The sequence below is a fragment of the Pteropus alecto genome, unplaced genomic scaffold, assembly GCF_000325575.1.
Source record: "Pteropus alecto unplaced genomic scaffold, ASM32557v1 scaffold160, whole genome shotgun sequence".
NCBI classification, from domain to species: Eukaryota; Metazoa; Chordata; class Mammalia; order Chiroptera; family Pteropodidae; genus Pteropus; species Pteropus alecto.
Genome location: NW_006429864.1, coordinates 1,125,881 through 1,153,867, shown reverse-complemented (window position 1 = coordinate 1,153,867; position 27,987 = coordinate 1,125,881). Strand labels below are relative to the sequence as shown.

The 27,987-nt window shown below is 52.8% G+C and overlaps 1 protein-coding gene across 1 annotated transcript; it reads right to left on the bottom strand.

Annotated features, from left to right (window-relative positions):
* Window positions 1-243: 243 nt before the first annotated feature.
* FCHO1 (FCH domain only 1) lies at window positions 244-20,639 on the bottom strand. Its single transcript, XM_025043858.1, has 26 exons — window positions 20,568-20,639; window positions 16,337-16,428; window positions 15,234-15,308; window positions 13,966-14,107; window positions 12,596-12,748; window positions 12,256-12,360; window positions 11,110-11,208; window positions 10,917-11,013; window positions 9,813-9,857; window positions 9,622-9,700; window positions 8,904-8,928; window positions 8,732-8,789; window positions 8,071-8,249; window positions 7,962-7,986; window positions 7,565-7,616; window positions 6,906-6,997; window positions 6,223-6,504; window positions 4,639-4,751; window positions 4,436-4,529; window positions 4,190-4,298; window positions 3,318-3,473; window positions 2,880-3,012; window positions 2,181-2,380; window positions 1,463-1,518; window positions 929-1,093; window positions 244-490 (listed from the first exon to the last, which is right to left on the bottom strand). The coding sequence occupies exons 1-26, from the start codon at window positions 20,592-20,594 to the stop codon at window positions 468-470; spliced, it is 2,676 nt and encodes an 891-aa protein (XP_024899626.1). The 5' UTR covers window positions 20,595-20,639; the 3' UTR covers window positions 244-467.
* Window positions 20,640-27,987: the final 7,348 nt, after the last annotated feature.

Here is a 27,987-nt window from a genome sequence, read left to right as displayed (position 1 = left end):
CACCAGCCCAGCTCTGAGTCCACAGAACTGGAAGTGTCCCTGGGACTGGGGGTGTGTATGGGTTTTTCTCTCCTAGTATCACCTGCACAGGCTAAGTGGGAAGGGGTGGAGGGGATGTGGAATATTAAGAATGTTAGATCTCCCCCCACCCACACCTGTCTTCTCGTCCTCTCCTCTCTGGCGATGAGAAGGAAACTTCCTGGAGCAGGAAAATGTTATTTTATTAGAAAATAAAGTATTTATTCAAAGAACATTAAAAGTCCAAGGACCTGCATGGAAGTTGGCATGAGCGGGAGCGAATCTCAGGCTCAGCCAGGCTGGGCATGGGGCTCCTCTCCACAGAATCAGGGCCTTGGGGGAGGCTGGGTGGGGACCCCAGGGTCCAGCAGGCAGGCAGGCAGGGAGCAGTCGGCGAGCACCAGGACTCAGTGCAGAGCTGGGGCCGGGGGCTGGTCAGCCGCACAGTCTCAGCAGCTCACCAGGTACATCCCTGTGGGGATGGGACCGTGAGGGGAAGGGGGGTCTCTTGTCTCTACCCTGGGATCCTCCAATTCTCCTCCAAATACCCTTTAACTCGCTGCCCCATGGGTCCCAGCAGCCCTTCCCGGGGGCAGGACAACAGGGCGCGGGTGAGGGTGTCATGGCAGTGGGGCTTCTGGCTCCTTGCCTTGGATCCTTGCGAGGACACCCGCCCTCCAGGGGACAGACCAGATACATGCATCTTCTTTCTTGACCCCTCCCACTGGGCCCACCCCTCCCAGCCTGCGACCCCCATCCTAGGTCTCCACACCCTCATAACCATTTATCCTTCTCAAACACCCCAACTGTCTCTCCCAACTCTGTAGTCTGGCAGAAACAGAGGGGTGGGGCTTGACCCCCCAGCACGGGCCTGGCTCCCAGGAGGCAGGGCAGCAGGGTCGGGGTGTACCTGTGGCGAACCTTCTCTTTACCAGTGACATGCGGTAGCCACTGCCCACCAGCTCCAGGTCCACGCCGGACAGAGTGGTCCCCTCGCTGGTGAACTGAGCGGCCACGGGGCTGGGCGTGCTGGGCCCTGAACATGGCTCCCAGCTGGCAGACAGGCGGCCAGAGCCTGGGGAGACCTGAGGTCAGCTGTGTCCTATCCCTGGCCCGAATCCTGTTGTGACCTGAGCTCCTCCTTGGCCCTGCACCCAAGTCCTTTGATCTGTGGTCTCTGTCTGCCTCTCTGACCTCCACCTGTGCCCCTGCACCCTTTTCCTGTGGCCCATAGTGCTGTGTGTGGTTTGCAAAGAAGCCCTGCCTGTCTTTGCACCTACTGTGCGCCCTCCCAGTGTGCCTCTCCTCCAGCTTTGTCAAAGCCCTTTCGAGTCTGTCTCCATGACACTTCCCCACTCCCAACACATCCCTGAGTCTCCCAGTTTAAATGAGCCCTTTCCTCGGCGGAAAGTCCCCCGAGCCCTCATGCACAACCATAACTCACCGCCTGCCTCAGACACATCTGGAAGCTTCCATAGGAGCCGCTTCTCCTCCAGGTTCCTGGCAGCAATAGAAGTTTGGTCAGGTCTACCCCAGAAAGGGCACTGGGAGCCCAGGGTCCCAGCTCAGTCACCTCTCGGCTACATGACTCAACCAAGCCAGGTCCCCTCTCTTGCCTCAGTCTCCCCATCTGTGAAACAGGGGTGGGGTGTTGAGCAGCGGGTCCCCGAGGCCCCTACAGCCTTGCAGAATTTTTAGATGATGCATTTGGTCCTGTAAGTCTGGCTTCTTCGTGGCAGGTTCTACCGTTTATACAAAATGAATGCAACATTGTGCAGTGACTGAGCAGTGATGGGGCCAAGAGCAGGGGGCGCCAAGAGCAGAGGGTTGGGTTCAAATTCTGATGTGACCTCAGATAAGCAATTTAGCCTCCCTGTGTCTGAGTTTCTTCTCCATAGATGGGGATGAGGGCATTCCACACCCAGAGGGACTGCTAAGAGCCTTAAGCCAGTCAGTGTGCAGAGCCTATGGAATGTGCCTGACGTGGAGGAAGCTCCCTTGGTGTTATTATTATTGTTAATAACACCATCCTCAGCTGAAAGCAGTGTGAGCTCACAGTGACTGGTGGGGCACAGGGTGGACCCTTTAGTTGCTGCATCACAGGGAGGTCTGGGGATTCGAGAGCACTGCTGCGTTTCCCTGGGACTCCCGCAAGCCCTCACCAGGTAGCTGCTGGCTGCAGGCGGACGTTGGTCACAGGCTCCCCCACAGGAAGCAGGATCTGGACATTGGTGAGTGGTGTGGGCATAGCCGTGACACCGGGCCGGTAGCTGTACTCCACCGAGACCTGAGTGAGGGTTGCCCCGCACTGCCAGTGGGCACTCAACTGCAGAGGCACGGACTGGGAACCCGGGCGGGAGAACTAGGGGGAATGAGACAGGAAAGAGGACATAGCTTGGGCCATCTGGTAACGCCACACGATCAACCAGCCTGAGTCTGCACTGCACACACCACCTCCAGGGGTGCTTTCCTAGAGACTTCCTAGATAGGAGTCCGTATTACACCATGCTTCCAGCAGAGGGCAGGAGAGGGGCTCATTCTAACATTCAGTGGATAGATGCCAGTGCAGGGTGACTTCTAATTTGCATAATGATGCCATCTATACTGCCTAGCGTCTTACACTGCCTACCTAACCACCATTTATTCCCTATCCATCCTGCCCCTCACATCTCTTCCCTGCCCCCTCTGCCCCACCGACCCCCTTCCTTCCCCTCATCCACCATCCCCTCTACGTCCTTCTGCCCAGCCCATCCACCTGGCTGAAGGAGACAGGTTGGGCTGTGAGCACCCGAGGAACAGTGTCCTGATGCTTACCCTGGAGGCGACCCCAGCCCAGCTCCTGCCATATCCCCTCACCCTACCTGGTACCGCAGCAACACTACGTTGTAATAGGAAGCAGCTGGATTCTGCTCTGCCTGGCGCTGCAGGGCCTCAGTCAGGGCCACCATGTTGAGCCAGAAGTCTTTGGTCTCCGGGTCGCTCTGGGAGGGGTCACTGCAGAGACTCAGAATAATCATCCCCACCCTTGGGAGAAATCTTTATAGGGCCCCCAGCATCCCACCTACCCCAAGGGCTTCCTAAAGATGCAGATTTCCGGGCTCACGTTGGGCCCAGCAAAGAGTAGCAGGGGGTGAGGGGGAAGGAAAGGAGGGCAGGAAAGTGAGGTCCAGAGAGAGGGAGGGATTTGCCCAGGGCCACACAGCAAATTCTGGGAGGCAGAGGAGGAATTCAGAGCTGGGGAGCTCCTGACTCCCATTAGGCTCTGGGACCCTGTCTCTGTCCCCCTCCCTCAACAGTACCTGAAGAGCAAGTCAGCACTGGGCTGGAAGTGCTCAATGGGGGCCGTGTGCACAAGACGGAAGCTGAGCACAGGTGGGGGTGGGGTCCCGCTGAACACTCGCATGATGCCAGCTGGGAAGGTCATGGTCAGCTCCCCAGTTACACGAGCCAGGCAGCTGGGTGAGAGGTGAGGGGACTGGGTTTTGGTTCAGGGCTCTGCCCGGCACACCATCCTCCCCTTGTGGTTCCACTGTAGCCTGTGGCTCCCTGAGCCCCTCAGAAGCAGGAAGGCCCTGACTACACTGAGCATCCTTACCACTAACCTCCTTCCTTTTTGTTCCTGCCTGGACAGCAATGCAGGCACCAGGAAGAATCCACACTGGGCTGGAGGAGGCAGGAATAACCCCCTTCTCTAGTTCTCTTTTCCCCTAAGCCACCAGGACGCTCACAGCAAAACATTCAGTTTTGTAAGTATCCTTAGGTTGGGTCTCAGGTCTAATACTTTCTTCCTCTTTGTGGTTTGATTTGAAGGTCTTTTCTGCTGGGCACCACCCTCAGATTATCCCTGGTCCCTCAGTTCATCCTTCACGCACCCTCTCCATGGTCCTAGCGTCTGGTCTTCGTCCCTTCAGGTTGATGCCCACAGCAGCCTCAGAGGAGTTCCTCTAAATTGTGGCTACATCAATGCCTAGCCCTGATCAAATGTCCTCTGTGGTTCCCACTGCCCTCAGGACAGGGGCCTGGGTGCTCAGCTAGTGATCGAGGCCATTCCACTGTAAAAAGGGTCATGAAACACACCTAAGAGATGTCCCTTTAGGGTGGAACTCACAAACAGCCCCCAGGGAGCCCTATTTGCCTGTCACGGTCTGCACTGCCCCCCATCACCACATACCTAGGGCTGTGGCCACGGAAGTAGGCATGGACATACTCGGTGAAGGCGGTGGCCACGGGAAGGGCATCCTGGGAGCCCAGGACCACAGGGCTTGGGCCCCGGGAGATTCCTGGGGATGGTTGGGAGGGAATGGGGGTCACACAGACAGAGTGAGCACAGGACCCAGGCTCCAGAACCCATCCTCTTCAACAGGTCCTCCACTGTATCATTTAGCCCCCTACCCAGATCAGAGAGGGTGAAACCCACCTGTACTGTGTCCTATCTGGGATGAGAAACTGGAACGTTCTGAGACAGTGCTGGGGGCCGAAGAGCCCAATGGGGAGGGGCTCAGGGAACGAGACTGGAAGGGAAGGGGACAGGTTGGGCTGTGAGCACCCGAGGAGCAGTGTCCTGATGCTTACCCTGGAGGCGACCCCCAGCCCAGCTCCTGCCATATCCCCTCACCGTACCAGGTCCCCGTTGCTGCGCGTAAGGGGGCAGGACACCTTCCTGGAGCGGGGTCTCCGGGGTGGGGCTGTCAGGTCCTCCCTGGCTGTAAGGTCGGCAGGTACAGGCATCATATCTGGGGAATGAGTGTGAGAAAGACATGGCTGAGATACTGCCCTGGGCCTCTCATGCCTCCCCAGGGGAGGAACTCAGCCCAAAACTGGGAGTTGGGCTTATTGTGGGGAGACCCCTGATGGTCTGAAGTCCTGGGGCTGCAGAGAAGGTACCAGACAGAACTGCAAAGGTTATCCACAACCCTGAGCCTCCCAGACACCATACTGGTAGCCCAATAAGGGATGAGCTCTCCATCACTGGGGGAATGCTAGCAAGGATTGGGTGCTCAAGAGGCAGGCACGCTACAGCGGGGATTTGGCAGAGAATGTTTTATATAACATTCAGCAATTCCACGAACTTTGCCTTCTATGAGAGTATGAGGGTGGCCTCCTACCCTGGCCCTCATCTGAGTGTCACCCTTCGAAGTGAACTAATCATGGTGTAATACCCAAGTTTCTCTCGCTTTCCTGTCACCCCAGTGTTTCCTGCTCTGTTCCATCTACAAACGCTTGCTCACCACCTCCCCTCCCACCTACCCCTCAAGGCCATGATCCTCTCTCCCCCAGGGTTTCTCAACAGCACTGCTGACATTGGGGCTGCGTCCTTCTCTGGGGTGGTGCCATCCTGTGCACTGTAGGGTATTGAACAGCATCTCTAACCTCAGCCCACCAGACACTAGTAGTACCCATCCCCCCAGTGGTGACAATCAAATTTCAATGGTGACATTGCCAAGTGTCCCCTGGGGGCAGAACTGTCCCAGTTGAAAATCCCTATTCTACAGTGAAGCTCAGACAACTCAACTGGACGACACTCATGGTTTACACTCCTTCCCCTGGGCAGCTCCAACCAGGGTCTTTCTCTAACCGTGGACAGTGCAAAGCACTCCTGTCACCACTGCTGGGGATCTCGTGCGGTCACAACCCACAGTTCCTCTGACTCCATTCTCCTAACACACCCCCAGGAGCCCACTCCTGTCTGCCCTCCTCCTCCCTCCGCCTTTAGCCCTGCCCCAGCTCAGCCCTGGACCCTCTCCTCTCTTCTGTCCCTGGGCGGCCTCCATCTGCCTGGTCGTGTCTCTCTGCCAACATCTTCCCCTCCTTTCCCTCCTCCCTGTCATCACCTTTTCCAGCCACACTAGATTCCCCGCTGTTCCTCAAGGGGACTAGCCTGCTCCCATGCCAGGGACCTTGCACAGGCTGTGCCCTCTGCTGACAACACCCTTTCTCCATATCCATATAGCTTCATCCTCATCTCCATTGAATCTCGGGTCAGATGTCCCTCCTCAGGGAGCCACCACCCTTGTGCCACCAGGCATCTGCCACTTCCGCCTTGTTAAATATCCATTTCATGATTGTCCCTGCAAGGGTGGGGTTTCTGCCTGCGTGGGTCCCAGCTGTATCCCCAGCACCCATATCGGGAGCCGATCACAGTAGGTACTCAATCCTCCCCTCAGGTCTCCGATAACGCAGATTTGGGGAGGGCGCTGGACTCACCTCCTCCAGCCACAGCCTCCAGCCCCCAGGGGCCTGGGGAGGGTACGATAGGCTGTGGTGAGTCCGAGTCCGAAGGCGGCAGGGGCCGTGTCCCCTTTGACTCCAGAGGCTGAGCTCTACAGCCCGGCGGGCTCTGTGGGGTTCCCGGGCGAGGGACCCAGGAATCTGGGGAGGGGCCAGGTGCAGCGTGGGACGGTGAGTCCAGGCCAGAGTCCTCCACATTCTCGGGCGAGGAGGAGGAGAAAGGTGAGGGGCTGGAGGTGAAGCCAAGACTGCTGGAGCCTGGCGGGGAAATAGGGCGGCTAGCTCCAGACCCTGCCCATGCGGAGTCCCTATCATCTTCCTGAAGGCCACGCCCATGTCGAGGAAAGGTCCGCCCTATTCAAAACCTGTGCCCACCCCCCACCCCAGGCCACGCCCTCTCTGGTCACTTCCATCTCTACTGATGCCCCATCTACCAACCCACGCCACCGAGGCCCTACTCTCCCTCTGTTCCCCCAGTTCATGGGCATTGTAGCCCGGGGCCACCCTCACACTGGTCTGGCCCCAGTGATCTTTTATTTGACCCCCAAAGGACCCTCACATCTTCCTTCCAGCCCAGCCCACCCTCATCCTTGCATTAGCCTGAACCATCCTCCCACTGGCCACACCCAATGCCCCCTAAAGCCCTTACCCCCCATCACCTGTAAAATCTTCGTGGTCAAAGGCCGACTCTAGGGGTGGCCCAAAGAGGTTCTTGGAAACTTGCTCATCTGATTGCTGCTTATCTGCACAGCTGGGGACAAAATGGACAAGAAGGACTGTTCTATTGTTTCCATGCCTCCTCCTACCTCAGGGCCTTTGCACCGTGCTCTTGGTCAGACCTCCCATTCCCCCGGCTCTCCCTGTGGCCGCCTCTTGCTTTTCTTCAGGACTCAGCTCAAAGTTGTCTGCTCCCCACCTCAGAGGCCTTTAACCACTGACCCAATTGAAGTCGCCCGCTCTTTGCTTCCATCACATCACTTGCTTTGGTTTCTTCATAACAGAAGTATTGAATATGCTCTAACTTATTTGTTAGTCTTAAAATCTGAGCCGCTAGAATGTGACTCTGAGAAGGGGACTCTGTCTTGGTCATACATCCCCGGAACCCAGAATGGCACGAGTACACAGCAGGCACTCAATAAATGTTCACCCAATGAATCATTAAGTGGTCTCTCAAAAACAGCATGGTCTCAACTCCCTGCCTGGGTGAGAGAAGGTGAGACAAACATGAGGAGGCAGCAGAGAGGGGAAGAGAGGTAGGAGGGATGACCCCCACCTGCCCACTTAAGGTGGCCTGATGTCCCACCTCTGTAGAACTCACCTGCTGGCCCTTGGGGCAGATCGAGGCCTCTGTGGTTTCCCAGCAGCATCCCCTATGAGAGATGGACCTCCCTGAGCCCTCCTGTTGTCCCAGCTGCAGTGCGTCCCACTCCACAGACCAGGAGACCAAGGCCCAGGGCAATCAAATCAGACAGAGAGGGATTTGAACTTGAGCCAAGCTGTCTTCAGATTTTGGCTCTTTCCTGGCTCTACCCCTTTTAAGTCTCATTTAATTCTCATAATGACCTCACTTTAAGGAGACTGAGTATCAGAGTGGGTAAGTAGCCTGCCCCAAGCCACACAGCAGAGCTGGGATTTGAAGCCACACCCACCCTCCAGGCCCTGCCTCCCCTTCACGTTCTCCTCTCCAAATCGAAACCCCTGAACAGGCTACTCACGTGAAGAATGGCGTTTCATGGTGCCCTGTGGACAAAGGGGGTGGCATCAGGTCAGGTGCATCCAGCCAGCCCCACCAGACCCACCCGGACCACTTCTCCCAAGCCTCACCCCTGGGCCAGGAGGGAGGATGAGGCTGCCAGCTGTGGCCCTGAGTTGTGCAACAGCTGCCTCGGGGCTGCAGGCTGGAGCCCGGGCTGGGGCGGGCTTGATGTGCACATAGAACTTGCGGGGCTCCTCGTCGTCAAAGTCGGAGTCACTGGATGAGAAGCGGGAGGGCTCGGCCGTGCGTGCACTGAGGTCAAGGGACTAAGCAGATCCTAACACAGGGCCTCCCTCTAGTCAGCCTTCGACTCTGACCATATCCCTTCCTGCTCAAATCTTTTGAGGCCCTGAAGAATTCTGTTGCTCACTACTTGGCACCCCTGGCCCTGACACCATATTCCACCCCGCCCCCTGCACCATCCAAGCCTTTGCACAAGCATGCCCTGCCCTAACTAGAGAATTCCTATTCAGCTGCGAAGCCCTAACACTGGTGCCCCCTCCTTCAGGAAGCTCTCTTGGCTCCCTCTCTATGGTAACCCAGCCCCACCTCTCTACTTCTTGCCCAAGCTCTGATCCCACAGGGCAGGTGTCTGTATTTGGATTTGCTTTGTTCACATTAGAGACTCCCCTTCCACACCCATACACAGAGAGGGTTGCTAATGGTGGGAGGGATCACTGTTGTCCTTGCTGTGCCAATAATTGCCCCCAGGGGGTACCAGGAGGATATTTTTCTGGGTCACATCTGGCCGGACAGTGAAACCTTCTTCATCCACCTCTGGACATGCCTGGGGGGACAGGTGGTGAGTCAGGTTCTTCCCTAATGAACTTCCCTTCTCACTCTGCCCTTCCAGCATCCTCAGGCCTGACTCAGACCTAAAAACAGCCCCTATGGTACTCACCCCTGAATCAGGCTCCAAAGAATCTCTGTGGATGGAAGAAGATGTTGGTGTCAGCTCCCCCACCTCATCTGCACCCCCTCCATCCCCCAACATTGGACATGACAATTGGGGGTTGGACTTCAATATTGTCCTAAGCTAGCCTTGTAGGTGGTGGGATCCTGGGGCTTGCCTGGGGCAGGGGGCAGTGAATCTGGAGTTAGCCGAATCTGGAGTGAGCCTTCTCAAATGGCGTGGAACGGGAGGAACCCTGGAGCTAGTCTGAAGGGCTGGCCTGAGAAGGCAGGGAATTTAGGGGCTAGCTTGGGCAAAGAGAAGAATATGGGGGCTCTCCAGGGAAACCATGGGCATGGAGAAGGATTGGGTACTAGTTTCGGCAGGGAGATTCCCAGGCTCATCTTGGCAAAGTAAGAATTTCTGGGATAGATTAGGTGGGGGAAATAGCGGGGCTAGCCTTGACAAAGGGAGGAATCCTGGACCAGCCTGGGGAGGGGTAATCCTGGGAGAGAATGGGGCAGGGAGTCCCTGGTCTAGCCTTGGCAAAAGGAAGAATTCTGGACTAACTTGGGCAGTGGTGATATTGAGCTAGCCTGAGACAGAGGTCTAGCCTGGAACAAGAATACTCCTGGGCTTCCTGAAGCAGGGGACTTCTGGGGTAGCCTGGGCAGGGGGAAGGATCCTGGGATAGCCTGGGCCAGGGCTGGGCAGGGTGCTTCCTCACACAGCTGCAGGTGGCTCCCGCTCCCGCCGGCTCAGTCCTGGGAGGCGAAAGGCCTTGGCTCCCCGCAAACGTTTCATTGCTGAGGACAGATTAGGGGTGCTGTTGACCCCTGGGGCTTCCCCCTTCCCATTCAGCTCTGCCTCCCTTTATCCCGTGGTCCAGCCTGGGCATCCAGGCCCAGACGTACTTGCCTTCCTGCAGGGCAGCTGCGCTATATGCCTCAAAGTCCAAAGGCCCTGAGACAGAAGAGATTGAGAAACTCAGCTAGGCAGGAGCCTGGACCTGGAAAGAGTAGCAGTACACCCTTGGCCACACAGTGGTATCTGGATCTGAGCTCACAGGGTCTGGGGCATGAGCCAAGATGCTGAATCAGTTCCAGAGATGGTCATAAGTGGGATGGGCCAAGGGTTCTGCTCCCACCTTGGGATGGACTGGGGTAGGCGGGGAGATGCCTGAGTTACTCCTACTTTCTCGGTATTTCTAGGTGGAATTTGGGTGGGTCAGGGGATGGACCACAAGTCTGTGCAGTGGGCTGGATCGCAAGTGTCAGATGAGGAGTTGGGACTCTGTCCTAAGGGCACTGAGGAGCCATGGAGGGTGTGTGAGTAGGAGCAATGCATGATTGATCTGGGGCCAGTGAAGGGCCAGAGTGGGGGGCCCACACAAGGAGGGGTAGAGTAGCCTGATCAGAGCTGAGATATAGAGACACGAAGGAGAAAGAACAGACCTTAGTGGTTGACTAGATTTGAGGACATAGGCTGTGTACAAGCATTTATTGAATGCCTGCTGTGTGCCAGGCACACACTTTGTCCTTTATCTGCATCAAATTACTGAACGTTCACAACACCATCGGGGGGATCATTCCCACTTTCCAGATGAGGCAACCGAGGCTCAGAGAAGTCAAGACACACATCTAAGTTCACACAGCAAGCAATGAAGAAAAGACTCAAATCCAGGTCTGACTCCAAAACTTTGCTCTCAACATTTCCCTGATCCTGCATCTGGGAAGTTTCAAATTGGCCTTTTGTTCAACAACCCTCCATGGCTCCCTTGGGCCCTTGGGGTAAAGTGTGAACAACCAAACCTGGCATTCAAGGCCCCTGGTATCTGGGTGTGAGATTTACACATAAGATCAGGCATCAAATTCTCTTCTTGGGCTATGGAGTTAGATTTGTCATCAGCCCATTTTTCTGATGTGGAAACTCAAACCCAGGGAAGTCTCCTGCCACCTGAATCCTGCTCTTTCTATGCAGCTATGGCCCCACAGCCTAACCCCCACAGATGCCCCAACTCACCAGGCTTCTCCCGGCCCGTGCCCTTGCTCTCTGCAAATTTTCTCAGCAGCATCTCCACACTGATGTTCTCTATGTTTTGCTTAAACTCCTCGTGAACCTAGGCCAGATTGGCAGAATGTGTAACTGGGTCGGGCCAGGCCAGGGCCCTCTTTTCTGCATCTCCACCCTCATTCCCCATCCCAGGCCCACTCACCTGCCCAATCTGCACATGAGTGTCTTCCACTGAGTGGGCATAGGAGCCCAGCAGTGCCTTCATGTGCCGCAGGTGGGTTTCTTCCATGGCTTGGAAGCGCTGAGACAGGAGAGGAGGAGTAAATAGAAAGGTAGAGTCTACAAAGAGTGGTCATGTGACTCAGCCTGACCAATCAGAATGTTCTAACCCCCCAGACTTCAGTGATTGGTTTGGGCAAGGGCCAGTGAGAATCTACCCTGGGACTTTTGCTGGAACTATAGGAAAAAAGACAGTTTCATACCTTGAGTCAATAATTAATGGGATGCATGTGGGGGCTACTGGTGTCACTTTGCTATCACACACACACACACACACACACACACACACACACACAGCACCTCTGGGAATGAAACCCAAGAGAGGAAAATAGACTTGAGAAGGAGAGAGGCACAATTTCTTGCCAACATCATTTGAGTACATGGATCCAGCCATGTACATGGAGCGTCCCTCAAACTTTTCAGTTCCCTAAGCCTATAATTCTTCCTTGTCAGTTCGAATGAAGGTTTCTATCATTTGTAACTCTCTATGAATTGCAAAATCAGAAAAAAATATTGGATTCCTAATCCTGAGATTTCAATCAGCTTTTCATACATCTGGGTGGACAGAGACTCAGAGAGGTGTAATGTCTGGTAAAAGGTTACATAGCTGGTGAGGAATGGAGGCTAGACCAGAACCCAGGCCTTTCAGCCACCATGAAATGTCAGGAGACTCTTAGCTTCTAAACACTGCTGTAACTGGTTCAAAAACTTTATCAATAATAATAGAATAACAATGATACTTCATAGAGTAGTTTCTATGCATCTGATACTAGTCTGAAAACTTAACATAGAGAGACTCATTTAATCTTCACAACAACTCTGTGAGGCAGGTAGTATTACTGTTCCCATTTTACAGATGGGGAAACTGAGGCACAAAAAGGCTTTCACTTTTGGAATAATGTCAACAACAATAACAATAGCTAACTGGCTCTAGAACTTGATGGCTTTATGCCTGTGATTCTAAGGTTCCTGAGAGTTGAGGGTGTGGGGGGTTCTGGACTTCTGAGGCCCATAGCACCTTGGGCCCAGGGATGTGTAGGTCCCCAAAGTATGGACTTCTGGTTCTTACCAGAGCCGAGTCCAGCATCTTTTGCTCAAAGTCGGCACGGGCCGAGTTGTACTTTTCCACTGATCGCCGCAGGCTCTCCGCCGCCTTCTTGGTCTTGGTCTCTGCCTAGGAGGCACAGGGAGGGGACCGAGTTGGAAGGGAACACTCAAGACACTTCCCTCTACCTTTCTGCCCCATCACCCTGTAGGGGTGTCCAGGGTGTGGTGGCCACACTCGGGTTCAATGACCATCACTCTGTGATGTTTCCGCTCTCCCATCAGGTTGCCCCCGCTACCCCTTGGCCAACTCCTTGGACCTGCATGGGCTGTTGTTGGCCGGGGACCTGCAACCATGTGCTCACCTTGTCCATTTCTTTCTGGCTGGTGCTCTCCCTGCGCAGCCGCTCCTGGTCCATGCACCGGTTCAGGTAATTCTCGCGCGACTTGGGCAGGAGCTGGCTGACGCCTGTGAGGACCTGCACAGCGTCCAGGGTGCTTACTGCTTCCTCTTTGCACTGCAGGGTGGGGAAGGGGGAGCGTGTGTGCCACCTGAAGCCTCCACGGGGGGGCGTAGGACCTGAGGCCCCCAAGTGTAGACTGTGAAAATTCCCAGCTTCCCAAACAGAGAACTTTTTCTGAGCATTATTTTAATTTTAAAAAATTGTAACTTTTTAAATAGGTGATATTTACACACAACTCATATTTCAGAAAGTTTTAAGAGGTAAGCTCAGAAAAAACCTCCCACATCCTGATCCCCAGCCTAGGTATCCCATTATTATCGCCATATGTCTCCAGAAATAATCTGCACATGAAAAGCAAATGAGCTTTTTTCTAGCCCATTTTTTTAATGACATTGTAGCAGTCTGTGCTGTTTAACTGTTTTTTCCATTTTATAATCTATTCCCAATTTGTTCCACATCGACCACAGAAAACTTCCTTATTCCCCAGTTTTAAAAAACTGTGGTAAAATACACATAACATAAAATTTACCATCTTAACCACCTGTAAGTGTACAGAATGAAGTACCAGGACCAACTCTTCTTTTTAACAGTGGTTTAAAACTGCAGATTCCGTGGCTCTGTAAATGCCAATACCTATGACTCTAGAATTACAAGCTGCAAATATTTGGGGATCCTGAGCATCGAAGGCTTGAATTTTCCAAGATTCTGGTTTGAACAAGTCTGGAAATGTTGAATAATAATATCTGTAGCTTCTAACGCTCTAGATCAGGGGTTGGCAAGCTTTTTCTGTAAATGGACAGACAGTAAATGAGTGTCACTTGTCATGGACATTCAATTCAAAAATGGCCACCGACACCATATACTGAACGGACATGGCTGCGTGCCAATAAACTTTATTTACTGGCATCAAAATCTGAGTGTCATGTCGTTTTCACATGGCACAAAATATTATTCTTCTTTTGATTTTTTTGCCCCCACCATTAAAAAATGCAAAAACCATTCTTAGCTTGTGGGCTGTACAAAAACAGGTGGTGGGCTGGATCTGGCCTGCAGGCCACAGTTTGCAGACTACTAGTCTAGGATTTCGAGAGTCTGAAATATCTGACAGTTCCATGGTCTGTATGGTCCTGGGTGTGATGTTGTGGAATTACCAATATTCTCAGAGGTACACACAAGGGGTCGGAGGTTCAAAGGCCCCAGAAGGCCTGGACTCCCTCGAGCTGCTGGCCTTCCCTGCCTGTCCTCCCAGGCAATGCCCACTGGGCACATACCTTCTTGTGCATCTTGAGCTGCTCCTCACTGTAACGGAGGACGTCCTTGATGAGGTCCTGCAGCTTCCGTGTCAGCTCCAAGTGACAGAGTGCCAGCTTGTCTGAGGAGACACGGAAGACCTCCCAGAGTGGAGCGAAGGTCCTGGAGATGGGGCAAGGTCACACTCAGGGCCCAGCAGGCCCAATCCCCTGGGGTCCCCTCAAACAGTACAGCTGGCATTGGCTCAGGCACCTACTGTGCACCTGGCCCTGCTAAGAATCAACACTTATTAACCCATTTAATCCCAGTGTAACCATACAAGGCAGGTCTGTGATGGGGAAACTGAGGCATAGGAGACTCTAACTCATGCAAGGCTCCTCAGCAAATGAACATCAGAGCTGGAATTTAAATCCAGGCCCTGAGGCCCTCGAGTCCTCAATCTAGACTCCAGGTCCCATCTGATGTCCACAGGCAGCTAAGACCCAACCTGCCCAAGCCAAGTTTAGGATGACTTACCACTTCAGCAGATTCCCTCTCCAGCTTCCCCACTGCCTTCCCTCTCTGCTGCCTCCATCTCTGCCCCTGACGGAACTTTTGCCCCACAGCAGCCACAGGGAACTTTGCAAATGCCAGTGAGACTACATCACATTTTTGTTTAAAGTCACCTGTGTGTTGGGCCTCTGCACCCACCTCAATTTCATCTTCACCTTGCTCAAGTCCTGCAGCCATGGCAACCTCTTTGCTCTTCCTTGAACATGCAAAATGCATGACTGCCTCAGGACCTTTGCACTAGCTGAGCCTGAGTCTCTGTCCCCGAGACACTCCCATGCTGACTCCTCGTTATCAAGGTCTCATCCCATCCCAGAGGAAGTGCCCAACCTCTCACGCTTCTATTTCATTCCCTTCCTAGCACTTTGCACTCTGGGAAAGGGTTTTGTTCATGTTTGTGGTTAACGTCTGTTTTGTCACACATCCCAGATGTACACAGCATGAACACAGCATGAAGGTGATTGAAGGTTTTATTTGTCTTAATGGTGGCTGGGTCCCCAGTGCCTAAAAGAATACCTGGCACATAGCAGGTGCTCAGTAAATATTTGTTGACTGAATAAATGAGCTAGTGAGTGAATGAATGAGATACCTTCCTCTGTCCAATTAAGCCTATAAATGTGGGATGATTCCTTATCCTACATATCACCCATGTAAAGAGATATCCACCCAAAAGCAGGCTCCTGATGATCCCAGGGCCTCACAAACTTGGGGACCCCTACCCCACCCACGACCCACTCACCCCATGGGGGTCCCGTTGCTGGCCAGCTTGGAAAGTTTCGCCATAGCCTTCGAGTAGGTCTCCTCAATAGTGGCCCTGCGTAGTAGGACAGGAAAAGCTGGGGAAGGTTCTGGGCACCCATGGGAAAGGACCTACCCCCCTAGGCCTCAGTTCCCTATCTCAACAGCTGAGCAGTGGATGCAGGGCGAGGCATTCGGGGAAATTCATGGGAGAGGTTTTTATCCTTAAGTAATACATTTTACTAACAATGGTAGTAGTAGTAGCAGCAGTAGCAGCATCAGGTAAAAAAAAATTTGAGCACATATTATAAATGTTTTATATGGTTTATCTCATTTAATTTCGGGAGATAAACTCATATTTCTTTTTTCCCTCTGGACAGACACTGCTAAATGCCTACCTATTATCCATTCACATTTTCAACTGGACTAATAGAACTTCAATTTTGTTTGGTGCAGCAATGTGCCCAGTTAAAACCAATTACCCATGGAACATTTTTTGATAGAGGGACCCATGGGGTATCACAGGCAAGAGTGGAAGGTTCCAGAGGCTGAAGACCCACAAAATAGAATGGTCCTTGTCCGGTATGGCTCAGACAGTCCCACTTGAGAGCCACAAAGAGAAAAATCTGGTTATAATCCTTTGGACTGTCTGCCCAGATTTAACGGGCGTTTAGCTACTGAACAGCCTGGGAGCAGAAGGATGCCTTGCAATTTGAGTTTATTATGTTTTCTGGGATGCTAACATTAGAGCATGCTAAAATATAGATTATTTCATCACATGTGTTTTTTTTTTTAATACTACTTAGGACACAAGATTGAGTTTTCAAAATTCTTCTTGTAAGTAGGTCATTATCATCTTTTCAGGAGGGGGCCTTAGAAACCTGGGGAATGTTGTTTACAAGGGGTCATGGGGCTGAGAGGGTGGAGATCTGCAGGTTTCCAGCGTCCTTAAGCAGATTTAGTTTCTGGAGCCCACAGGCATCTAGATCTGATGGGGCAGGGGCTGGTGTGGCTGTGAGGTGCAATGGGTGGGGCCATGAGGTGGGCATGGCTGTGTGGGCTGTGGGGCGTGGCCATGTGGTGGGTGGGGTGTGGGAACCTCACCTCTCCCTGATGAAGTCCACCAGCTCCTTGGTTGAGATGGGCCCCTGCTTAACGCTGTGGTACAGAACCTCGAAGCCATGGTTTTTCTCGCCCTGCAGAGGATGGAAGTGGAGACTGAGAAAGGGGATGCAGAAAACATCAAGGTTGCCTAGAAATAGGGGCATGAACCTGAGGATCCAACTGGCAGAAGTCCTTCTCCTTGGCTGCATGAATTGGTTCAGGCCTGAGCCAGTCAGCCTGTTGCATTTCCTCCCTGGTCACCACTGATTGGTTCATGTGCCTTAAGGCGGCCTAATCACAGAGAAACCTGGGATTTTTGTCCCGTAGTTGAGGGAAGAGACATCTCCTTCACTGCTGCCTCTGTCTGTGTCTCCATCTCTCTCTCTCTCTCTGTCTCTCTGCCTCCATCAGTCTCTTCTCCTCTGTTTTTCTCTATCTTTCCATAAATGAGGAATTATGTGGGCACCGAGATACTGGAAGCCACGTAAAAACCATGAACTTTGGAAAGAAGCTGAACCTGAGAGAGTCCAAATGACAAGTGTGCTGAGTCGGGTTGCTGGATCAAACCAACTCTCAAAGCCGAATTACCCCCACAACGTTTCAGTTTGGTGAACCAATATAACCACTGTTGTGGAAGTTACTGTAGTCAATTTTCTGCGCTCTTCAACTTGGAAACTCCCTTTCTGAGTACCCCAGAGCAAGGTCTGGGCCTGATGCCTCTCTCAGGACCCAGTCATGTCCAGTACTAGGTGGGACACAGAAAAGGCATTTGAGTTTGTTGAATAAATGATCAAATGAGTTATTCTGCTGTTACTTGGTGCTGGTGGGAACAGAGCTTCTACCCCAGGGCCTGCTGCTGCATCACACAAAACCTTTTTCCTCCCAGTTCTGGAGTCGCCACAGTGGGGGAGGCCAGGGCTAGGCTGTGTAGTCCAGGCAAGTCACTGTCTCTCTCTGAATCTAGTAGCTCCTTGTTAAGATAGGGTCAGGGAGTCATCTACCTCTCATATGAGGATGAATAAATACCAACATGATCAGGGTCCCCCAAAGTCCCAAAGGCAATTTTAGTTTTTGCTAATTCATGGCATTAGTTAACGTTTTGCTGTATGTTCACTCATGTTTCTTTTCCAAACATTTAAAAGGACAACTTTTACCACTATTCTAAGTGGAAAACCAGGACCTCACATCATAATGAAGGGAACAGAAAAAAATAAGGCAACAGCTATGTTTTAATGTCACCAGACCCTGTCACATGTAAGGGCATCATACACTGAGCTGTCTGTTAAAATGGAAGATCAGCTGGGGTCCCAGGGAACTGGAGACATTTGAGCACCAAATGGGGCCTTGTAATTCAGACTGAAAGAAGAGGCTCGCAGAGGGATCCGATGCTATTTCACTCCCAATACTAATTATTGACGCAACCTCTTTGGCAGCACTTTGCAGGTCCTTTGTAAGTGGTTTCCTCCACCCTCCTCCAATCTGTGGGGTTCACCCTCCCAGTTAACTGAAAGCTTGAAGGCTAAAGCTAGAAGTCACTACCAGATGATCCCTCTTGCTGCACAATGGAAAAACTGAGGCCAAGACTGGGGCAGACCCAAGATAGCCTCAAGCCCCAGTCTCCCAACAGCCATTCCTCATTCTGTAATCGTCGATGGTTCCCTATTGCCCACCAGCTGCTGAATCTAAAGCCCTTAGCCTGGAATTGCCTTTCGAACCTCATCTCCTGGCTTCTTCTTGGCCTCACCAGCAAAATGGCAAACAGCGTGATGACATGCTGTGCCTTTCTGCCATTACACTGTTTTGCCACCTGCCTTACCAGCCTGTATCTCTTTCTACGCACCCAAATCGTTCCACCTCTCAAGGATCACTGCCAGGCCTACCTCCTTCAAGAACCTTCTCAGACCCTCTTCAGACCCCCACTTCCCTGAATGTTCACTGTTGATATCTCCAGCTCCCCGGGAATCTGTTTCCTCTCTCCCCATGTCTATAGTTCTACTTTCAATGTTCAAAAGTCAAATCCTCCTTTTACGCACTGGGTCACTTTGAGTTAGTGACTTCCTCTCTCTGGGCCTCAGTTTCCTTCTCTCACAAATGGGGACAATGACAGCACCCACCTGCCAAAGGTCTTGGTGACATGAAGCTGGTAAAGTGCTGGACACAGGGCTCCCCGCATGGTGGTGAGGGCTCAGTGAACAGCCCCAGCAGCCCCCGCCTGCCCCACCCAGGGGATCCTCGAGTGAGGCCGCACCAGGCACCACCGCCTAGCCAGCATCTGGGGCTGACTCCAAGCCAACCATTGGCTCATTTCCCAGATCTAGCAAAGCCCCCAGCAGTGTTTGCCTTCCGTGGGCTGGGCTGGCAGCCAAGGGTCCTAGGAGGGCTGTCTCAAGCCTGTTCTTCCTATCAGAACCTCTGTACTTCAGCGTTGCCCCCATGCCAGCCCCAGAGGGATCTTTCTAACACAGCTTGATCATGTCCCTCTCCTGCTCATACTCCCGCTATGGGTCCCCAGTGCCCTTTATGCCTCCAGCCCTGCCTTGGACCAATGAGACTGGGACAACCCTGTTTGTTTTGAGCTCCCCTGACTGTAGCCTCCTTCAGGCCAGCCAGGGTCCCGGTGTCACCCAGCAAAGAGCCACCAAAACAAACAATAGATTAAACAAAACGTTGATTAAAAAAAAAAACAGACGTTTCGGGGGCACGCTGGGGTCCTGGGGAAGCAAGAATTTCATCCCCTTTTCCCAGAAGAGGAAACTGAGGCTTTGAGATGTAAAGTCACCTGCTCTATGGCTCTCAGTAGAGCCCAATTCAAATCTCAAACTCAGAGCTCTTATCCACTGTCACTAGACTATCTTTGGGTAGGGGGGATGGGCCGGGGGTGGCTTCTATTTTCTCTTTGCTGATCTAAATTTTCTGCAGCAAGCTTGCATGTCTCATGCAATTAAAAATAATTTAAAATAAATGTAGGTGCCTCACGCCATTGAAAGAAATTTTAAATAAATGTAGGTGCTGCTGTCAGGGTTCCAACACGTGGGCAACACAACTGATCCTCAAGCAGTCAACCTCCTTACACAGAGGTGCCAACAGGGGCTCAATAGAGGCAGCCCCTCACTGGGGCCACACAGCTAATCAGAGGCAAATCCTGGGGACTCTTACCCTTGGGAAGGGGGTAGAGGTCAGGTGGCAAGGGGGTGCGGCCCCTTTAAGAAAACAAGTGCAGTAAGAGGAGCCCCAGCTGGGGAGGGAGAAAGGGAGGAAGCAGGGTCTGTTGCCAGGGGCAACCAGTTGCCTAGCAACAGGCTTCCTCTCTGCACGCTCAGGGCCTGCAACTGAGGAAGGGGCTTTCTGCCCTGGTCCTTCCTCCATTCTCCTGTTCACATATCCTCTGTGGCTCCTCATAAGCTTAGCTCTATAGGAGGAGTCTTGTGCCCTCTGCTAGCCACCCAGTGTCACACCTCTGGGTTTTTGTTAAGGCTGTTCCTTGTGCCTGGAATGCCTTACTGACATCCTAGAAAATCTCAACCTTAAAAGCCCACAACAAACACGGCTATGTGTCCTGGCTCCTCCTCTGGGTGCCCCCCGACCCCAAGGTACTACAGGGCCGGAGGTGTCTAGCTGGCTCTGTGTCCCCAAGATTGCAGACTCTTTGGGGTCAGAGCCAGGATGGAGTCTCCGGGGAAGGCCCAGCGTCCCCCAGAGTTTGGCTGGGTGTGGGGTGTTGTGGCCGGGAGGGAGGATGTGAATCTATGAATGAGAACAGGTCTATCTCACTTGGCTCCCTTGCATCACAGAATGTGGTCCGCAGCCCAGAGGGAAGACTGGTAAGGGGGCACTAGGGGTTAGGCCATGAAAACCCCCCAACTCTCCAGATAAGAAAGATATGGAAATCCCCTGGCTAGAATGACCCTGGATCCTGGAAGTTCAGTGTGGCCCTGGGTTTGAGCCCTGATGCTGCACTTTCTCACTGGGCAACTTCAAATAAGACTCTTACTCTGAGCCTCAGTCTCCCTGTGGTTCAAACTGTGACTTGCCCAAGGTCACAAGGCCCATGAGGTCTGAGGGGTGTAGATTCGAATCCAGCCTGACTCTTCTCACTTTAATTTCTATCCCCTGCAGTCTCTCCATCTGCCCAAGACTTTGCTGACAAGCCACCAGGTACCCCAACCTCCATAAAAGCCCTCCTCCACCCCTTCCAGAAGCCCCCACCAAAATAAGTGTGGGTCTTACTTACCCAAAAATGCTCTCCAAAATATGACATCCTGATGGCCTTTGTGGAGACCCTTGCAGGCTCCTGTCTAGTGCCTATCTGAAGAGAGAGGCAAGTTTGAGCTGCAAAGTCCCAGTTGTCTTGGGCCCGAGGAAGGGAAATTCCAGTTGTCCTCCCTGTGGAGGAGGGATAGAGAGGACGGAGGAGGAACCAAAAGCTCCAAGGCTGGGAGCATGCCCAGGCTCCTGAGATGATTCAGTCCTGGGCCTAAGATAGCCTCTAGTCTAGGAGGACAGAGCTGGATATAGATGCCTCGCAGTTCTGTGGGGTCAGACCTAGATTAGATAGAGGGATAGGGGCTGAAGGAACCTAGACTAGAGGAAGCAGCAAGGAAATTAGGGTTCTTAAGCATGAATAGGAGTTTGCTTTGTAGGAGCACTACTGAATAAGCCCGAGCCTGGGAGGAAAAGTCCTGGGCCATTTTGTAGATGGGAAAACAGGTCCCCTAAGAGGAATAACCACTTGCCAAGGTCACACAGACAGGAATTGACAGTGGACTTGCACCCTGAGCCAGCTGAGTCCAGCCCTGAGCACTCAGCTCCACGCTGGGCAGTTCCTGTGGGAAAAAGTTCTGGTGAGAGGTAGACACTGGGACTGCGATTGGCCGTATGGTTGTCAGGGTCCCTGAAGTGTCTCCACAGGCCCTTTGCGGGTCTCCTGAATCTCTCTACAATGATCCCTGTCTCATACACACTCCCGGGCTGGAGAGCTCACCCCTTACCATGGTGACTCAGCTGGCACTGGTGCCCCCATGAGTCCCAACCCTGTGCCCCAGAAGCCAGTGTTCACCTGGTGTCTGAGTCACTGTCCAGCTCTGTGCCTCACTTTCCCCATCTGTAAAACAAGAGGGAATGCCTAGAAGGAGTCTTGCTGGGGGACCCCAGGACTCCCTGTAGAGGGGGTGGGCCAAGCCACCCGGCGATGGAGGGACACTTGGTGTCCTTGGCACATCCTCGAGGCCAGGCTTGTCACTGGAGCCCGCTGGCCTCATTCATAATTCATGACTCCACAGGCAGCTCAGCAGCAGCTGGAGCTCAAGGGGTGCAGTGGCGACAGGGACAGGGCTGGTGACCACAGGATGGAAAAACTCTCCGGGTCTCATCAGGAAAGGACCAAGCAAGGACTTTGGACAAGGCTGCCCCCTGCTGAGCCTCAGTTTACCTAATCTTGAAAGTGAGTTTAACTTGATCCATTATCATCTAGCCCCCAGTTCCTTGACTTTACCCAGTACCCACCATGTGCCTGCATGGACAGGACAATGCCAGGATATGTGAGATGATTCAGCCCTGGGCCTGGTCCCTGAGGAGCCCCCAGTCTAGGGGAACAAAACTGGACACTAACAGCCTGGTCCGGCATAGTCAGGGCTGGGCCAAATAGAAGAACAAGCACTGGGGAAACCTGGATTAAAGGAGGGGCACGAGAGTTGGGATTTTAAAGCATGACTAGGAGCTCACCAGGCAAAAATTTATTTGATTCAACAAATATTCCCAACTACCACCCCATGCTGGATGGTGCTGGGGCCCCTCAGAAACTTCTGTCACCAGTGCAGCCCCTGAGGAAACTCAGTCTGGCAGGGGGCATCCTAGGCTGACATCCCAAGAAGGAAAAGCCTTAAATTTCCATCTTATTTCTTAGTTTCTGGCCATGACCTACACACTGAACATCTAAATCCCTAAGAGCTATGCTGACTGACATAGGAACCACTAGCCTCATATAGTAATTTAATTTTAAACTAAGTAACATTAAATGCAATTAATCCCCCCCAGTTCCTCAATCGTGCCAGCTGTGCTTCCAGGGCTCAGTAGCCAGTGCGGCTGGTGGCCACCATATGGACAGCACGGATAGAGTTCTGCTAGACAGTGCTGCTTTGGAGGATCCTAGGAGCCACCAAGTTCCCCAGGAAACAAGAATCTCGCTACTGTTTTTACAACTCTGATTAGATTGCCCCCCAACTCACATACACTGAACACCAGTATGTATGTGACACTATGCCCAACTCCTCACAAGTCCCAGTTCATCCAACCTTCATAATCACACGATGGGGTGCAATCCCAACTTTATAGACGAAGAAATTGAGGCACAGAGAGGTCACTCACTGTCCCCAGGTCACTGTGATTTTGTCCCTCGCCTGTTTGCCAAAGGACTCCCGTTCAGAACCACTGTAGGTGGCTCTGGGTCTCCGTGTCCACTCTATTGTCCAGCAACTGGCCCCACCACTCAGAGCCATAATAGGGGGCGAAGCCTGCCACCCTCCCCGCCCCTGCAGGCCTTGGCCTGGCCCAGGAAGTGACACCTGCTGTTTCTGAAACCCAGATGGCAGTGGGGCCTCCCTTCTGTTCCTGAGGGAGGTGGGAAGGGGTAATGGGGGCCTCCTGGCAAGGCTTGAACTCACCGAACAGGGCAGCAAGTGGGGCTAGACTTCGGTTAGACAGGGCAGGCACCAGAGATAGCCAGGCAGCCCCTGCCACTTCCGCCAGCATCAAGCGCAGGCCCGTGGGCGTGGGGGACAGGAAGCTCACCAGCCCCGCCCACCGCCCAACCGCCATCTCACCTCCCCTACCAGAGCAGCACCCTTGGGACCTCTCTGGCACCTCATAGGCCATGGATGGATAAACTGAGGCCTCTGAACCTGTGACCCTCACCCCCAGACTGGGGCTATTATTACCCCACAAATCATAATCATGACACTTATGAAATAACAGAACGCACAAATTGAGTGCCAACCCTGGGTTAAGCGTTCCATATCTTACCATTCCGAGGTGGGCCAGCGATGCCTGCCTCATGGATGGGGAAACAGAGGATCAGAGAGGGGAGTCCACATACCCAAGGCTGTGTAGTTAATGAATGGCAGCACTGAGACTTGAGCCTAGGGCTGTATTAGGATTTTTCTGGGCCCGAGGCACTTTTGCCATCCTGGGCCCCTTGATCCATTGAGAAAAGAATTTAAACTATATTGTACAATTGCATTGGCATAAAGACAAATACATTAATATCATATACTAAATGTTTTATTTGATTCCAAAGCTCATTTTTTTTCCTTCTGATTTTAAAAGAAGTTAAAACATCTTCATGGATCCCTAAAAGTACTATGCCCACGACACAGTGGTCATTGCATCTGATGGAGAAGTCAGCTCTGCTTGAACCCAGGTCTCCCAGCCTCTATAGTACCAACGCAAAGCCCAGACATAGACAGGGACTTGCCCAAGGTCACACAGCAGGTTGTCAGCTGACCAAGACTCCCTCATCCCTTGTTTGCTGGAAACAGGGAACAGAGTCTTCCCTGAAGGTGTCTGACATGAGCCCTGGCACTACCTGGAGATGAATCCTGCCTCCCTAGCATTAATTTACCCAAAGCCAAGGCTCAGCACCAGGTAGAGTATGAGAGCAGGCCCAGGAGCAATAAAACAGGCCATAGAACACAGTCAGCAAAGAAGGCGGGGCTTGAGCTCCTGGCCTCCTGCTGGGTGACCTTGGGCTGTACCTAACCCCTCTGGACTTCCTGGGTCCTGTGAACCAGGATCTGACATTTTGCTCTCCCTGGACTCCAGTTTGAGCATAGTTGGGACAGTGTGGGGTTTTTCTCTTCTTTCCAGTGACTGGCCTTTTGGGCATGCTATTTCAATGGCCAGCTGTCATGCGCTTCCTCCCCTCCAAGCTCGGTCACCAGGGCTGTGATCATTTACATGTTCTGGCTGGATTCTCGCAATGGCACTTAGAGACAGTATCTCATCTTGGCCATCACCTCAAATGGGGAAACCAAGGCACCAGCCCCATGTTACACAGCAACTGGGCCACTGAGTGGGCACCTGAGCTCAAACTCGGGTAGTTTTCTATCCTCCCCACTGGTCCCCACCTCTTCATCACTTCATTTGGCAAACGCCTATTTAGCACTGTGTACCTGACTGCTGGGCTGACTCCCTTCCCTCCTCTCCTGGTCAGCTGTGACCCTATTTATGATTGGTAATATTGTAATTAATATTATAATGATTACATCTATACTTACAGCATTCCCATCCTCCCACAGTCTCCTTTGATCTTCCAAGAGGATTCAACCCATTTCACAGAAAAATACACTAAGGTGCAGAGGAACGAAGCCATGTACAAGAGAACTGGATTTGAATCTGGGGGCATCAGACTCCCAGCCCAGCACTCATCCTTGTGCCTACTACAAGGATGGAGCTTCAAGGGAGAGGGGACAGGCTGGCCCGGCGCTTCCCACTCCCTCCTGTCCAGGACCCAGCCCAGGCACTGTCGTGCTTCTGGCGTGGGTGATGGTATGTGGGTCAGGGTGTGCCCCAGGTGATCCCACTGGTGATACCAGGGTGGTAGAGTCCCTGTTCCAACGACTGCAGCCTGGTGATATAATTTACTGTCTGACAGAGTAGCTCTTCCAGCAATGTCATAGTATGACCATCAACCCATTTTTCAGTGCAGCAAACTGAGGCTGAGGCCAGCAAGGCATTTTGGGGGGTCTCCAACCCCCCCTTACTCTCACCCCAAACCCCTGACATCTTAAGCAAAATAGTGGGGTCAGGATCTGGCAAAAGATGAGGTGGGTGGGTTTCAGAATCTAGAATACAAGCTCTGAAGCCCACAACCCTGTATTCAAAGGAGAAAACCAAAGCTCAGGGAGGTGCTGTCACCTGCCCAAGGTCACTAGTAAGGCAGGTCCGTCCAGAGCAGCCTCCTTGTCCCTACTGCGACTGGGGCAGATGATTCCTAGGATCCAAGGTAGATGGAGAGGCTGCCCACCCCCCAACCCTCCTCAGTACTCCACCCGCAGCCAGCCTCTGGCAAGATCCTAATTTACCTCGATTTATTTTAATCCCTGGGAACAGATGCTTACTGCCCAACCCCCACTGAGGCAAGGACCACCCCCAAGTCTACTCCAGGCCCTTCTAGGCCTGGCCTGGCTAGTCTCCCACAGGCAAGGGACCCCACACTGACCCCTCCTCAGAATTCCAACCTTGGGGTTCTTGAAGAGGACGCGGGTGAAAGGCGCCCCGCCCCATCTTTGTGGTAGGGACTGGGATAGGAAAGCCTAGAGGAGGGGCCCAGGGGACCACCAGCTCCTCTGCCAGGAGGATCAGGGTTCATAGAAGAGAAAAGGGGAAGGGGGGTTCCTTATCTCGGTCCTCGGAGGGGGTGGTCTGCAGGCCGAAGCTGGGAAGAGGGAAACTGGGGATGGTCTCCACTTCGGCTGTCCTGGGTTCCAGGCTAGAGGGAGAGCGGCGCCCCCATCTTTGCAGCCCCGGAATCTAGACCCAGATCCAGGCTTAGAATAAAGGGACTTGGGGAGGGGTCTCGCGTCATAGCCGCCCTGTACGCTCCGGTTCTAGACCAGAAGACCAGGACTATGAGTGGGGTCCCTATTTCCCTCCGTGGATCCCTGATGATCACCGGGGAGAGGCTGGGGCGCCCACCGCGCAGCCCCTCACCGCCTGTTTGCCAATCCTCAAGCCTCACCGAGCCTTTTCCCCTCGTGGCCATCAAGACTGCGGGGCCCGGTGCGCATAGGGGACCGTGCTGGCCAGAGGATAGTGGGGAGTCGGGGGACAGCACTCACCTCCCGACCTCGGCCGAGCCCCGCGCCAGCCGCCACCTGAGGCTTGGTTTCTGACACCCGAGCCAGCCCCGCCCCTCCCTCCGCGGCTGCGGCGCGGCCGCCGGGTAGCCCCGCCCCCGAGGCGTGGCTGAGAGAGTCCCCACCACCCGGAATGCACTTGGAGGCAGGGGCGGACTCTGAGTCGGCGCAGCCAGCCATAGGGCTATGTAGGCGGCCTCTGCCAGCCCCGTGCGCTGATTGGCTGATCCGGAGAAGAGGCTCCTTTTTATCTCACCCGCCCCTGCAACCACCTGCAGGTCATTTGCATAATTTAAAGCGACAGGCAGCGCTCCTTCCACCTGAGACCCTGTGGGTGGGGGAAGGAACTACCAGTTTATTGAGGGCCCACAGTGTGCCAGGCACTGAATAGAGCTCATTTGATGCCCCCCACAAGCCTGCGAGCGGGACATTATTAATCCTTATTTTACAGGTGGAGAAACTGAGGCTCAGAGAAGGCAAGAACTTGTCTGGAGGCCACACAGCAAGTCAGCAGTCTTATGAGGGCAGCCCTAAGTTCTGGCCCCAAGGGTAGTGAAAAGCATCCTCAAGAATGCTGTCATGTCACAAATCTGAAGGGCTCCTGCCTCTCTCACCTGGGTGCTCATAAAATGAGATTTAGACAGTGCTTGCTGGTACCCCATTCAACCCTCCAATTCAATACCCCACTGATCTGCCTGCCCCAGGCCTGCTCCTCCATCCACCAGCCTCCCCAAAGGCCTAGGAGTCCCTGAGAGTCTACTCCTCCCTTCATCATTTACACTAGTCCTGCTGGCTCTGTGTCTCAGAAACAGCCCCAATTTGCCCATTTTCCTGTACCCTGCAGTGGCTTTGGGTACAGGCCCAGTATTCTCCGGCCAGGATGCTGCTTCTGCTTTCTACATGTGTCTCTTGTTGCCTCTACCCCTGCTTCCCCATGGCAACCATCTTTAAACATTTTTAGAACAGTTTTCCATTTACAGGATTATTGCGAAGAGAGCATGAAGATTTCCTGTGTATCTTACACTCGGTTTCCCTGTTATTAACATCTTATATTAGTTGGTATATTTGTCACAACTACTGAACCAATAGTTGAGACATTATTATTAACCAAAACCCAGAGTTTATTTAGATTTCTTCAGTTTTCCCTAGTGTCCTTTTTCTGTCCCAGGATCCCATGTAACATATAGTTAACATGTGTCCTTAGGCTCCTCTGGGCTGAGACATTTTCTTAGACTTTCTTGGTTTTGATGACCTTGACAGTTTTGAAAAGAACTGGTCAGGTGTTTTGTAGGATGGCCCACAATTGGGATATTAAAATACATATATTGAAACATATTTGATATACAACATTGTGAAAATTTAAGGTGTATAACATGTTGATTTGCTACATTTATATATTATAATATGATGTCCACAGTTGAGATTTGTGTGGTGTTTTTCTCATGGTTGGACTGTGGTGATGGATGTGGGGAGGGGGACCACAGAGGTGAAGCTTCTCATCACACTGCAACCAGGGCACATGCCATCAACATGACTTATCACTGTGATGTTGACCTTGATCATCTGGCTGAGCTGGTGGCTGTCAGGTGTCTCCTCTGTAAAGCTTCTCTTCCTCTTTTCCAGGCTGTCCTCTTTGGAAGGAAGTCACTGCAGCCCACTCCTGAGGGTGGGGAGTCCCACTTCCCCTCCTTGAGGGCAGAACATCTGCATAAATTATTTGGGATTTCTCTGGGCAATATGTCTCATCTCTCTCCTTTATTTACCTATTCAATCATTAATATCAGTATGGATATTTATTTT

Excerpts from the sequence above, each read along its gene's own strand:
- FCHO1 (XM_025043858.1), bottom strand. The coding sequence starts at position 20,594 with ATGTCATATTTTGGAGAGCATTTTTGG. Across the intron at positions 4,299-4,435 it reads CCAGATAGGACACAGTACAG|GAATCTCCCGGGGCCCAAGC; the intron begins GTGGGTTTCACC and ends AACCATCCCCAG. Across the intron at positions 491-928 it reads AAAGAGAAGGTTCGCCACAG|GGATGTACCTGGTGAGCTGC; the intron begins GTACACCCCGAC and ends CCATCCCCACAG.